This window comes from Mirounga leonina, unplaced genomic scaffold, assembly GCF_011800145.1.
Source record: "Mirounga leonina isolate KUSES-001 unplaced genomic scaffold, KU_Mleo_1.0 Mir_53, whole genome shotgun sequence".
Classification (NCBI taxonomy): domain Eukaryota; kingdom Metazoa; phylum Chordata; class Mammalia; order Carnivora; family Phocidae; genus Mirounga; species Mirounga leonina.
Window position 1 is genome coordinate 39,416,267 of NW_023270807.1, and position 12,396 is coordinate 39,428,662.

General features: G+C 42.5%; 1 protein-coding gene across 8 annotated transcripts in view; it reads left to right on the forward strand.

Annotated features, from left to right (window-relative positions):
• Window positions 1-1,938: 1,938 nt before the first annotated feature.
• BCKDHB (branched chain keto acid dehydrogenase E1 subunit beta) overlaps window positions 1,939-12,396 on the forward strand; it is a 213,583-nt gene continuing 203,125 nt past the window's right edge. For all 8 annotated transcript variants that reach the window (XR_004676677.1, XR_004676680.1, XR_004676678.1 and 5 more), the window contains exon 1: window positions 1,939-2,171. Coding sequence is in view for 4 of the 8 variants with exons in the window: in XM_034991519.1 (XP_034847410.1) it covers window positions 1,976-2,171 (196 nt within the window). In the remaining 4 variants the exon portion in view is untranslated. The remainder of the gene's footprint in view (window positions 2,172-12,396) is intronic.

Sequence of the window (12,396 nt, forward strand, 5' to 3'; positions counted from 1 at the left end):
AAAATTCTCATTTTTTGCATCTCCCAGTGGCACTTAAAGATACCCTATCTTTCTAAATTATGCTTCCAAAATTCCCAGAAAATGACAGTTTCCCAACTTATTATCAATGAAATGTGGCCAGGGTAGATCCCACTTTAATAACATAGACATTTTCACGGTTACCAGGCAGATGGTATGGTGAGGATAGGGAAAATTTCAAATTCATGCCCCCTCAATAACAATTTGCTTGCCAGACAAATCTGTTAGGTGTTCTCTTTGTTGTTTCTGACTGTATGTAGTTGTAAGTCCACACTTCTTAGACCAGCGTATGAAGACCTTGAAAATCTCCCTCTAATTTATCTTTCTGACTCCTGTCAATCTCTACACTCCAAGTCTAGCAGCCACCAATCTGTTTTCTCTTCCTAGAATGCACCGTGTTCCTTCTGGCCCTGTTAGCCTTTGTGTTTTTTTCTTTGTTTAGAATACCTTCCCCTCCATAGTTTGCCTGATAATTTCACTCATCTTTTAGGTCCAGCTCAGCATTACTTCTAGAAACATTCTTGACTTCTAAAAACAGAGCATATTGCTCTTTGTATGGTTCACTTTGTTCACACTGTTCTAGAGTCCCTGTGACATTGGATTGTAGTTATATAATTTGTCTCTTTTCTCTACCAACTAGGACATTCTTTTATTATTATTATTATGATTATGATTATTATCATCATCTTAGAGAGGGTGGGGGGGTGAGGGGCAGAGGGAAAGGGAGAGAGAGAGAATCTTAAGCAGGCTCCACACCCAACGCCAAGCCCCTCGCAGGTGTAGAGTAGGAATAGGAATAATGGATATATTGGTGTAGGAGTAGGGATAATGAATATAATTCTGGTTCTCTCTTTAGCAGATTTAAATTTCTGTCTCTCAGTCCCAAGCAGAATACGCAGTTGGTGCATCTCCTGGCCTTTGTCCTCACCCCATTTCTTCTCTCTCCTCCCTCGCGTCCCTTGTAAAACCAAACATAGGTTGTGAGGCCAAGAATAACAGAAGAAGAACATCCTTTCCCCCTCTTCCTTCTTCTTCATTTTCTCCCACTCCTCTCCCAATTCTGTTTTGGGCCTGTCCTTTCCCCCTCCTACCTTCATTTCATGGAAACACTTTCACTTTTGTCTCATATTTTACTGTGATTTTTAAATTCATGAGCAGGGAAGGTATCCTTTAAAACACTTGGATTTTTAAAAAGATTTTTGAAGTTGATTATTATAAACGTAAATTAACGATTGGAATTCTCCAAGTTTCAAAGTTAGAGTAAGCCGGTCAGGTCATTTTCACGGCACTTGGGCAAAATGCATCTGAATTCCTATTACATGGATTTGCAGGATGAAATCTGAGTTTACCCCTCCAACTCTCCCCTAAATCCTGACAAACAAAATCACTAAAAATGTTTACATGCTTAGTAAGCATTCAAGGAAGCTTTGAATAAAGAGCGGAAGCTTTGAGCAGTGATTCCCAATTTTAAATGCCCATCAGTAACCCTTTCCATCTTTTACTTATAAAATAATACAGATAAAGAGTAGGAGCGGCTAAAAAAGGGTTACATTTTGGAAAGAGAGCATAAATCTCAAAATGAAAAAGTTATCGGAGGTAACAATGCAAATGACATCAGTACAGAACAAATCCAGGGTTAGTGTGTAACATTACAGACCCGCGTCCGCGCCGGGGGACCGTGCAGGGACTTTGTGAAGGCCCCACCTCCAGGGACAATTTCATTGGAGCTCACCTGCTCGCTCGGCCCCGCCCCAGCTCCTCTTCCGCATGCGCTCTACGAGCAAACACCCCTGGCCTCCCCTCGTCCCCTTCCCCACCCCCGAATTCCTAACTCCGATTGGTCCGTTTCATGGGTCCTCCCCTTGGGCGCAACCAATAAGGAAGTCGTCTCGGTGCTCCGCCCTCTCTGCCTGCCGGGTGCGGCGGCGTAGCTAGCAAACCCGGTTTGCAAGCGGGGATGGCGGCGTTAGCGGCGACTGCGGGCGGGCTGTTGAGGCTACGTGCGGCCGGGGCGGAAGGACAGTGGCGTCGGCTTCGAGGCGCGGGGCTGCTGCGGGGCTTGCTGCAGCTGGACTCGGCCCCTGGGGTTGCGGCGCAGAGGAGGCATGTGGCTCACTTCACTTTCCAGCCGGACCCGGAGCCCCAGGAGTATGGTGAGCTAGGGACTGCCCTGTCTGCTCCTGGTGCAATCCAGCCTCCCAGGCCTGTGGGGGCCTCGCAAGGAGGGCCACCCTGCCTGTGCGGGCGGCGGCCGGCAGGCTGATCTTGCATCTTGGTGTGATTCCTGCCCTGCTTTCTGGAGCCTCCCTACTTCAGGGTCTGACTGTGGTTTCCTCGTCGCTCTATTTTTGTGACTGTACAACCCTCGAGAGGCATTCCCTCAGAACCCTCGAGATGGGTGAGAGGGCAGACCGCGGTCTGGAAGGGCAGAGGGTGGAGGGGTGGTGCCCAGGGAACGCCTCCTTTTCTCAGTTCTCCATCCTTACTTTCCCAGCCTTGGCCCTAGGTGTTGTCCCAGTTTGTCCGGAACTGGGCCATTAACTGCAGGCACCGGTATTTAAAAGAGAATTTTTTTCGTATTCTTTAAAAATGATGATGATGATTTTTTTTTCTTATTCTTTAATAATGATGATGATGATTTTTTTTATTCTTTAATAATGATGATGATAATAATATTATTATTTTTGCTTTGGCAGGGAAGAGGAAGTGGAAGGACTAAGTAATTGAATTGATTTCCCCCAAGTCATAGAACAGGTTGTTCCTGGAGATGGGAAAGAATCCCAGGTTTCCCATTTGAGCCTAGCAATGAGCCTGGGCTGGGCTAGGCTGCCACTTAGCTAAGGAGGGGGTAATTGATGAAGGTGAGGGGAGGAGGAGGCCATCTAGTACGCTCATTGGTAGGAAGGGCACGTAGCAAACTCCTCACAGTATGACAGTTGCATGACTTTTACCATTTCTTCTGCAAGTTATATGTAATCTCTGAAAGATCTAGTGTCTATTATCAGAACAATGGAAACAATAAGAGAACATTTACCTTTTCCTTGTCTGATAACTTCTCACATGCTAGATCTGATATTTTTGGAAGGGTGCCTATACTTGTGAATAATAGGCATGAATATATATTGAGTGCTTACCATAGGCAGGGACTGTGCTGAAAAATTTACATTCATTATATCATTGGATGCTTAGGACAACCTTTAGAGGTAAGTGATGTTAACTGAAGTCTTGAGATAGTTTGTCCAAGGTTACACAGATAAGTTAGTGATAGCTTCCGCTTTGGATTTTAATTATTTAGAATCTAGAGCTTCCATTCTAAACAATGTGCTATAATGCATGCAGAAATAATTTACTAAGAGGTGTACCACTTTTGTGAAACAGTAGATACCATAAAAGTGAATAGCAATTTTTTCTCACCAACAGGATGAACCTTGAATTCTGTCTTGAAAGCAAAGAAACTTCAGCCCAATACTCGAGAAATAGAATATAGGTCTTCTTAATCTCCCCAGCCTCCTTCCATAATTGTAAAATTACTAAAATCCAGGTAGAATGATAATCACGTTTATATGTTTGTCCTTATAAAAATAAAAATAAATGCATGTTACAGATAATTTGGATAATAGAAAAAAGTAAGAAAAAGTAATCTCACCATCCACTACTATTTGTAAATACTGCTAACATTTTGGTGTGTATCCTTCCAGGTATTTCCTTTCAGTTTAGTGGAATTAAATTATTCCATTGATCAAATTAGCAGAATTAAATTTTTCCTGTAACTGTAGTTTTAACGCAGATACAATCTGCATTACTTAATCAGAAGTATTTCCCCATATGATTACATAGTTTTCATAACCTTCTTTAGAAAGCGGTATGTTCAGGGTGCCTGGGTGGCTTAGTTCCTTAAGCATCTGCCTACGGCTCAGGTCATGATCCTGGGATTGAGCCCCACACTGGGCTCCCTGCTCAGCAGAGAGCCTGTTTCTCTCGCTCCCTCTGCTTGTGTGCTCTCTCTCTCTGTGTCAAATAAATAAATAAAATCTTAAAAAAAAAGGGGGGGTGGCGACATGTTCCATGGAGTATAAACACTCTAGTTTAGTGGTTCAGATCTTGGCCCTAGAATCAGATTGTCCTAGGTTTGGTTTTGGCCCTGCTACCTATGATTTTGGATTACTCACCGTCTCTAGGCTTCAGTTTCTTTGTAAGTAAGGATTTTATAATAATACCTACTTCAGAGATTGTTACAAAAACTAAATATAGACAGTTGTGTACAATGTACTTAACCCAGTTTGACTACTAAGAAGCACTCACTCAATAAGTGGAAACTTTTAAATAATTACCATTATGCTTTTGTTTTACACTTCTGTGCTGTTATAAATAATGTGGTTAGAAACATTTCATGTATCCTTTATGTATCTGAGATTATTTCTTTAGAATAAAGTCCTAGGGATGAGATTTCTGACTCAAGATAGGAACAGTTTAATGGATTTTTAATACATAGTTCAAATTATAGTTTATACTTCCATTTGCATGTATAAGAGTCTGAGTATTGGGTGTCATGATAAAATCACAGTCGTGCTGTGATACTGTGATTTATAATAAGAAATACATATTGGTCTTTGTCCCCTTTTCCTGGCACAGAGCTCCTAAACCTTTGCAATTCCCTTTGATGAGAGCAATAAAGGTGCCTTGTTATGCTGGTGGTAACTTTTTGAAAGCTCCTAGTTCATCTAAGGATGGAAGCTGGTCACTAGAGGAATCGATCGTGTGATTTCAGTCCCACCCCCGACCTTTGCAGAGGGGAATGGTTCTGGAGGTTGAATGAATTTAATCAGTCATGGCTATGTAATGAGACCTCCTTTGAAAACCCAAAAGGATGGGGTTCAGAGAGCATTTGGGTTGGTGAATAGGTAGAGATTCAGGGATAGTGGCGTGCTCAGAGAGCGTGGGAGCTGTGCCCTTGACCCATACCTTGCCCAATGCATCTCTTCCATCTGGCTGTTCCTGAGTCATGTCCTTTTATAATAAACCAGTAATCTTGTAAGTAAAATATTTCTCTGAGTTCTGTGAGCCGTTCTAGCAAATTAATTGAACCCAGAGAGGGAATGGTGGGAACCTCCAATCTATAGCCAGTGAGTCAGAAGCATGGGTGACAACCTGGACTTGTGATTGGCATGTGAACTGGGAGGTGGGCACAGTCTTATGACTGAGCCCTTAACCTGTGGGGTCTGACACTAACCCCAGGCAGATGGTGTCAGAATTGGGTCGCATTGTAGGGCACCCAGCTGGTGGTGCAGAATTGCTTGGTTGTGTGTTAAAAAAACACAGATTGGAATTGGGATCAGAATTGTGTGTGTGCACGCATGCTTGGGTGTGTTGTTCTAATTGCACTTTGTTATAATATGTACTTGTTTTATTTCTATTAAGGAGTAATTACCAGATATTTGTTTGCCAGATTTATTTTCTCTTGTGAATTGGATGTCCCTCGTCTTTGCATATTTAAAAAATTATATGCCTAGTAATTTTGTCTATCAGTACGAATCCTATCTACCATTACTGAACAACTGTCTATTCCAGGTGTGATAGACATCAGTCTGTAATCCTCACAGTAACCTTGTGACCTAGAGAGTGTTATGCTCATTTTATAGATGAGAAAATTGAAGCTCAGAGATGTTAGTGGCTGGCCCAAGTCTGAGGAGTAGCAGGGCCAGAATGTGAACCCAAATAGGTCTATCTTCAGAGCCTCTCACACTACTGTTCTGCTCATGTTTTGTATATTAACGATATTAATGAAGATAGTAACTCTTTGTCTTTCATGTATGCTACAAATAGTTTTATTTTTAAAATTTTGGTTATTTTTACACATGAAAGAGACTGCTTAAATAGAGTGATGGTTGGGGTCGACTCTGAGGAGGTGACATTTAAGCTTCACCGTGAGGAATGACTAAGGAATTACCTCCAACGTAGAAGAAGAGTGTTCTCCTGGAAGGAAAAAGGGCAAGCAATGGGGAAGCCCCCATTGTGAGGTAGGCTTGTTCTGTGGCATCTGGAAAAGCCTTTGTGGTTACGCTGGGGGAGGCAGGCCGCTCTCAGAAATCAAGGGTAGACCAAAGAATCTCTTTCTGTGGGGATGAAGGTCTTCATTCCAGCATTAGAATTTGTAGAGAAGGGAACAACAGGAGCAAGGAGCGGCCAGAAAGCGTAGGCTTTTATAAGGAATGAGAAGGAGTGAGTTCGTTTGGAGGAAAAAGAGGAGGGGTAGGAAATAAGTTTGGAAAGCCAGAAGAAAGGTTGGGGGAGAGAAAAGATTGAATATATCCAATGTAGCTTACACTGTGCTGGGTGCGTTACATTCAGGTTCAGGTTTGATTCTGTGGGCTGGGGAGGGCCATCACTTGCTTATAGGTAAGAGAATGACTTGCGATGTGCTCGTGCATTGTTATGAGGAGAGTTTATAGAATTGATTAATGAAGGGAAAGTAAGGAGACAGAGCGATCAGAGGGATATTGTACTGTCCATGTGAGAGGATATAATTGTTTAAAGGTTGGGGGGTGTCAGTGGGGATGATTGTGTGTTTTGAAGGCATTGACTAGATCTGGTGCTCTTTTGCCTGTGGGGGCTGAGGGGAAGGGGTATCAAAGATGACTTGACATTTTTAGCCTGGGATGCCGAAAGGAGGGTGAATGGTGGTATCACTGATACAGATGAGGGATGCTGGAAGAGAGAAACACGTTTTTGGAGAGAGGATGACTTAGGTTTGGATGTGTTGATTGGATGTTTTAGTGCGTTTGGGCTGCTGTAACAAAAGTACCATAGACTGGTGGCTTATAAACATCAGTAATTTATTTCTCACAGTTTTAGAGGCTGGGAAGTCCAAGATCAAGGAATTGACAGATTTGGTGTCTGGTGAGGCCCTGCCTCTTGGTTCTTAGCCGGCTGTCTTCTCACTGTGACCTCACATAGTGGAAGGGAGCTCTGTGGGGTCTCTTTCTATAAGGGCATGAATCCCATTCAGGAGGGCTCCACCTTCATGACCTGTTCATCTCCGGAAGCCCCATGTCCAAGTACCGTCATGCTGGGGATGAAGTTTCAACATACGAATGTTGAGGGGGAGGACACAAACATTTATTCCATAGTATTGGAAGTGTTGGCAGAATATAGCATTATGAGGTAGGCTCATCTGAGTGTTAGTCTGGCACCAACACAACCATGTCAAAAGTTGGGAACCTTTGAGACTAGATAATTCTCTCCATGTGTTTTTTCCCTGTCTTATTTAGAATTGCCCCAAATCGAGTCCTTCCTGTTTTCTCTTCCTACTTTGTTTTCTTCTTCTGACTTTATCATTGTTCATCCAGACTTTTCCATGGTACCCCGAAGAATGGTAATAATGACGGCAGACACTTTTATCAGAGCTTACCAGGTATCAAACACTATTCTGAGTGCTTACATGTAGCAATTCATTTAATCCTCATGTAACAGTGCTGTGATAGAGATCCTGTTATCATCCACATTTTATGGTAAAGAAACTTAGATGCAAATAGGTTTTAAATGGTTAAACTTCTACTTTTTTTTTAAGATTTCATTTATTTGACAGAAAGAGAGAGTACAAGCAGGGGGAGTGGCAGAGGGAGAAGGAGAAGCAGGCTCCCTGCTGAGTAGAGAGCCCAATGCGGGGCTTGATCCCAGGACCCTGGGATCATGACCTGAGCCAAAGGCAAACGCTTAACCATCTGAGCCACCCAGGCGCCCCTAAACTTATACTTTTTTTTTTTTTTTAAGATTTTATTTATTTCATTTGAGAGAGAGAGAGTGAGTGAGAGGGGTAGGGGTGGGGAGGAGCAGAGGGAGATGGACAAGCAGACTCCACACTGAGCGTGAGCCCAATGCAGCGCTTGATCTCACGACCCTGAGATCATGACCTGAGCTGAAATCAAGAGTCTGACGCTTTATCACCTTAACCCACGTGCCCCTCTACTTTTTGACATTTAAACTTCCTTCATTGCACTGTTTTGCTCCCCAAGAACACATCTGGGCCTCTCCCCTGTCCCTGATTTTAGGCATTATGTGTATGTATAGGTTTCTTTATTCATTGTATGCATTTTAATTTTCTATGCATTTTAATTTTCTCCTGGATACTAAACTTTGTGCCAGGTGCTTAGCACAAAATACAAATGTGGATATGGACCCGTGCTCATGGAATTTGAAGTCTAGTGGGGGAGATGGACAACAAATAGCAAGCAAATGCATACTTAAATCAATCCCAGTTGCAATAAATGACCTATAGGAAATGTTCCGGTGCAGGAAAAAAGAATAATAGAGATCTAGTGAGACCCCTAAGAAGAGGTAGCATTTAACTAGGCTCTAAGGGATCACGAAGGAGTATCCAAAGAGGTGTGAAGGCAGTGCCAGGCAGAGGACCCAGTGTGCATGAAGGTCCTGATGTTGCAGGGAGCTTGGTTTGGGGGAATTGAGAGAAGAGTCAGGTGCTGAGCCTTGGGGATAATGGTACACAATAGGACTTCTGAGGTGGGCAGGTATGAGATCAAGCAGGGCTTTGTGGACATGATTTGGAGTGGGGCTTTATTCTGGGTGCAGTCAGAGAACTTAGAAGGATTTTGAGCAAAGGAGTAACATGAAATGCAGTACTTTTTAGGACTTAATTGTAGTAGCCCTTTGTTGAATGAGCGGTGAAGGAGTAGAAGTGAGGAGGTGGTACTATGGACTGAATGTATCTTCCCCATCCCCTCATTCTTATGTTGAAACCCTAATCCCCAGTGTGGTTGTATTTGGAGATGGGGGTCACTGGGAGGTAATTAGGTCATGAGGGTGGAGCCTTCGTGAATGGGATTAAAGCCCTTATAAGGAGAGACACAAGAGAGATTTTCTCTTCCACCATGTAAGGATGCCTCAAGAAGATGGCCTTCTGCAAACTAGGAAGAGGGTCTTCATCAGGAACTCACCTTGGTCTTGGACTTCCCAACCTCCAGAAGAGTGAGGAAGAAGTTTCTGTTGTTTAAGCCGCTCAGTCTGTTGCTGTAGCAGCCAGAGCTGGCTAAGACAGGACATTAGGAGGTGGTTTTCAGGAACAGGAAAGAGATGGTGAGTTCTGGAATTCGGACATTGTAGCACTAGATTTTTTTTTTTTTTTAAATATTTTATTTATTTATTTGAGAGAGAGAGAATGAGAGACAGAGAGCATGAGAGGGAGGAGGGTCAGAGGGAGAAGCAGACTCCCCGCCGAGCAGGGAGCCCGATGCGGGACTTGATCCCGGGACTCCAGGATCATAACCTGAGCTGAAGGCAGTCGCTCAACCGACTGAGCCACCCAGGCGCCCTGTAGCACTAGATTTTAAGCTATATTTTGGAAGTAGTATATATCCAAAGATATATCCAAAGTATATATCTTCGGAAGAAGCTGTATTTTGGAAGTAGGATTGGATGGATTGGATACAAGAAATGAATCAAAGGAAGACATTCAAGGGTGCTTTCTCAATTTCTGGCTTGGACACTTGAGTTGAGGATAGTGCTGTTTGCTAAGATGGAAAAGACTGGTTTTGGGAGCAGACATCAAGAGTTTAGTTGAGTGCTTACTGAATTAGAAAAGCCTGACACCCAAGTTGGGAACTGGCGACTGTTGGATGTAAGTCAGAAGCTCAGAGGAGAGGTCTGGACTGGAGAAACCCATTTGGGAGTCACCAGCATACAGAAGAATTTAAAAACCATTTAGAGACCGACCGAGTAGGGAAGTATCCAGCCGAAGGAAGGGAAACAGCTGTAGCTCATCATACCAGGACATGTTACCAGGTGCCCTGAGATGGGGGACCCAGGGCTCCTAGCCATAGTCTCTTCAACTTTAAAGCTTTCTTAGGTCTTCCCAATTTTGGCCTCAGGTGGCAGTCTCCCCACCCCCTTCTTTACGGGCACTTTAAAAAGGCATTTATGATTATAGATCCTTCATTTATATTTTAATACAAAATGTTCTGTCCCTCATATTTGAATTCTCTATGAAACTTACTTTATGGGGTAGAGGTTGGGAAACGCTGTAATAGGGATTAGAATGGATAGAGGTACGTATATGGCACATACAAAGGGATTCCCGGAGGACAGGGCACCTGGGCGGGGGGGGGGGGGGGGTAGAAGAGGTTTTGTTGGGAGAAAATAGATAGTTTCTTAGGCATCTTTCCATTTCACCGTGTGGTTAGTGCCAGATTATGCCACTAAAATCATTCCTCCATCATGCTTCCACGGGCATGTCCTGATTGTCATGTGTGGGTTAGGCACTAAGTGCTGAGCTTTCTAAGGAATATGACATGAAAATGCTATGCTATCCAGGTGTATACCAAGGACTAGGCAGCTCAGAGGAGGTACAGTGCTGAATGTGCTGGCAGAACCTTTGGTTTCTGAAAGTAGACCCTCACCTTCCATATCACAGCTGTGTATTTTTATTTGTTCATGGTCTAACTACAAAGGCACTTCACTGTCTGCCTGCCCTGCTGTTGACCTTGTTTATTTCTAGACACTGCTCCTTGGGCACCTATTTGCCCCTTTTGTCTCGATCCTCTAGTTCTGTGGAAGGCTTCTCCCTTCAGTGCTACTGCATACTGAAGAGTTATTCAGAATAACTGAATTCTCCACCTCAGTATCACTTCTGCCTCATTCCCCCTCCCCTGCAGTCTGACTCTGAATTGTAACATCGGTAGATATTTTTCCTACTGTATTTCTTCCTCTTTAAGTGGTTGATTAACAATTTACTTTGTATATTTTATCTTTATTGAACTAGCCTCATATGTTTCTTTGTTCAGTCATTCATTCAACAAATATTTATCGAGCACCTACTACGTGGCAGGCATTGTTATAAGCACTAAGCATGTACTTCTGATCAAAAGCAGGTAAGAATCCCTGCCCTCTTGGGGCTTCTGTTCCATTGTGTTCCTTATATTCCACCGACACTACATTACATACCACTTTATCTTTGCAGCAGTGATAATGACCTGGTTTTTCACAATGCTCTACTTAGGACAGGTTCAAGTGATCGGCTCACTCCATCCGTAAAGCTATGTTTTACCAATTGGTATCCATTAGCTGGTATCCCTGACTAGGGAAATTGCACTGCTGTGTCCATTTTTGTTTTGTTTTAACTTTTTATCTTGGAAAGAAGAGTTGTCAGTCTGGTTTTGAAATTTAGCAGCCATTTATTAATACTGGTGATTGTATGATTTGGCAGCAGTGTTTAATAATTTTTTAGTGTTCATAGTTAGACGTGCTGCAGGTACGTACTTTATCATGAGAGAACATAGGCATATCTTATCAATGATCTTTAATATAACCTGTAGGAGAATAAGTAATTCTAAGGTGAATAAATATTTAAAGTGATCTCACATGTGAATAATTTGTGATTTCTTCCCCACTCATTCACAGACCACACTGCAACTTTAAAAATAATTGAAAGATAGCTGTTGCGCTATTAAAAATTATTTAAATCTTTTAAAAGCATCTAGTAGCATAGCAGTTAATCCAAACCCCTAAAATTTTGCATCTATTTGAAAAAAAGTATTTAGGAGTGGAAATTTTTGTGCTTACATGGAAATAAAGCCTTTAAATACCCATACTTATAAATTACTTTCCTACAAGATGAGTAGATTCTTTGTGGGTAATTAAGCAATACCTTCCAGATTTACTTGGTATGATTTTTAGTATTAAAGTATTTGCTTTTTTTGTACTCCAAACTCGTTGAAGCAATGAAATAAGATGTCTTGGAGGCATTCAGGATTAATTCAGATGGTCAGCACACTTGAAATAAATGCCACTTTAGATGTTTAGGCATTTTTATCCTTCTTAGGTTCTTAGCTATGACCATCATAATAGACAAAAATCTTGCTTTAGGAAATGTGTGAAATGGGAGAAAGAATGGGAATGTCACGGTGGTAGGATAAAAGGTTTGCCCTAAACCATTGTCATCTGATGCCGCGTACCAAAAAGCACTTTTAAAGAGGTTTTATACAGTGGAGAAGGATTTAAGGCAAGTATCTATTAAATGATATAGCCTTAGCCTGAAGAAAAATAGATTATGAGTCATGGACATGTGGTGTGATTATGTATCCTTTGGCGTACATGGCATAACAATACTTTCTGGAATGAATTCCTATTAACCCCATCAAGAATAAGAGTAGATTTGTATTTTTTTTTTTTAAAGATTTTATTTATTTATTTGACAGAGAGAGACACAGCAAGAGAGGGAACACAATCAGGGGGAGTGGGAGAGGGAGAAGCAGGCTTCCCGCCGAGCAGGGAGCCCGATGCGGGGCTCGATCCCAGGACCCTGGGATCATGACCTGAGCTGAAGGCAGACTCTTAACGACTGAGCCACCCAGGTGCCCCAGATTTGTT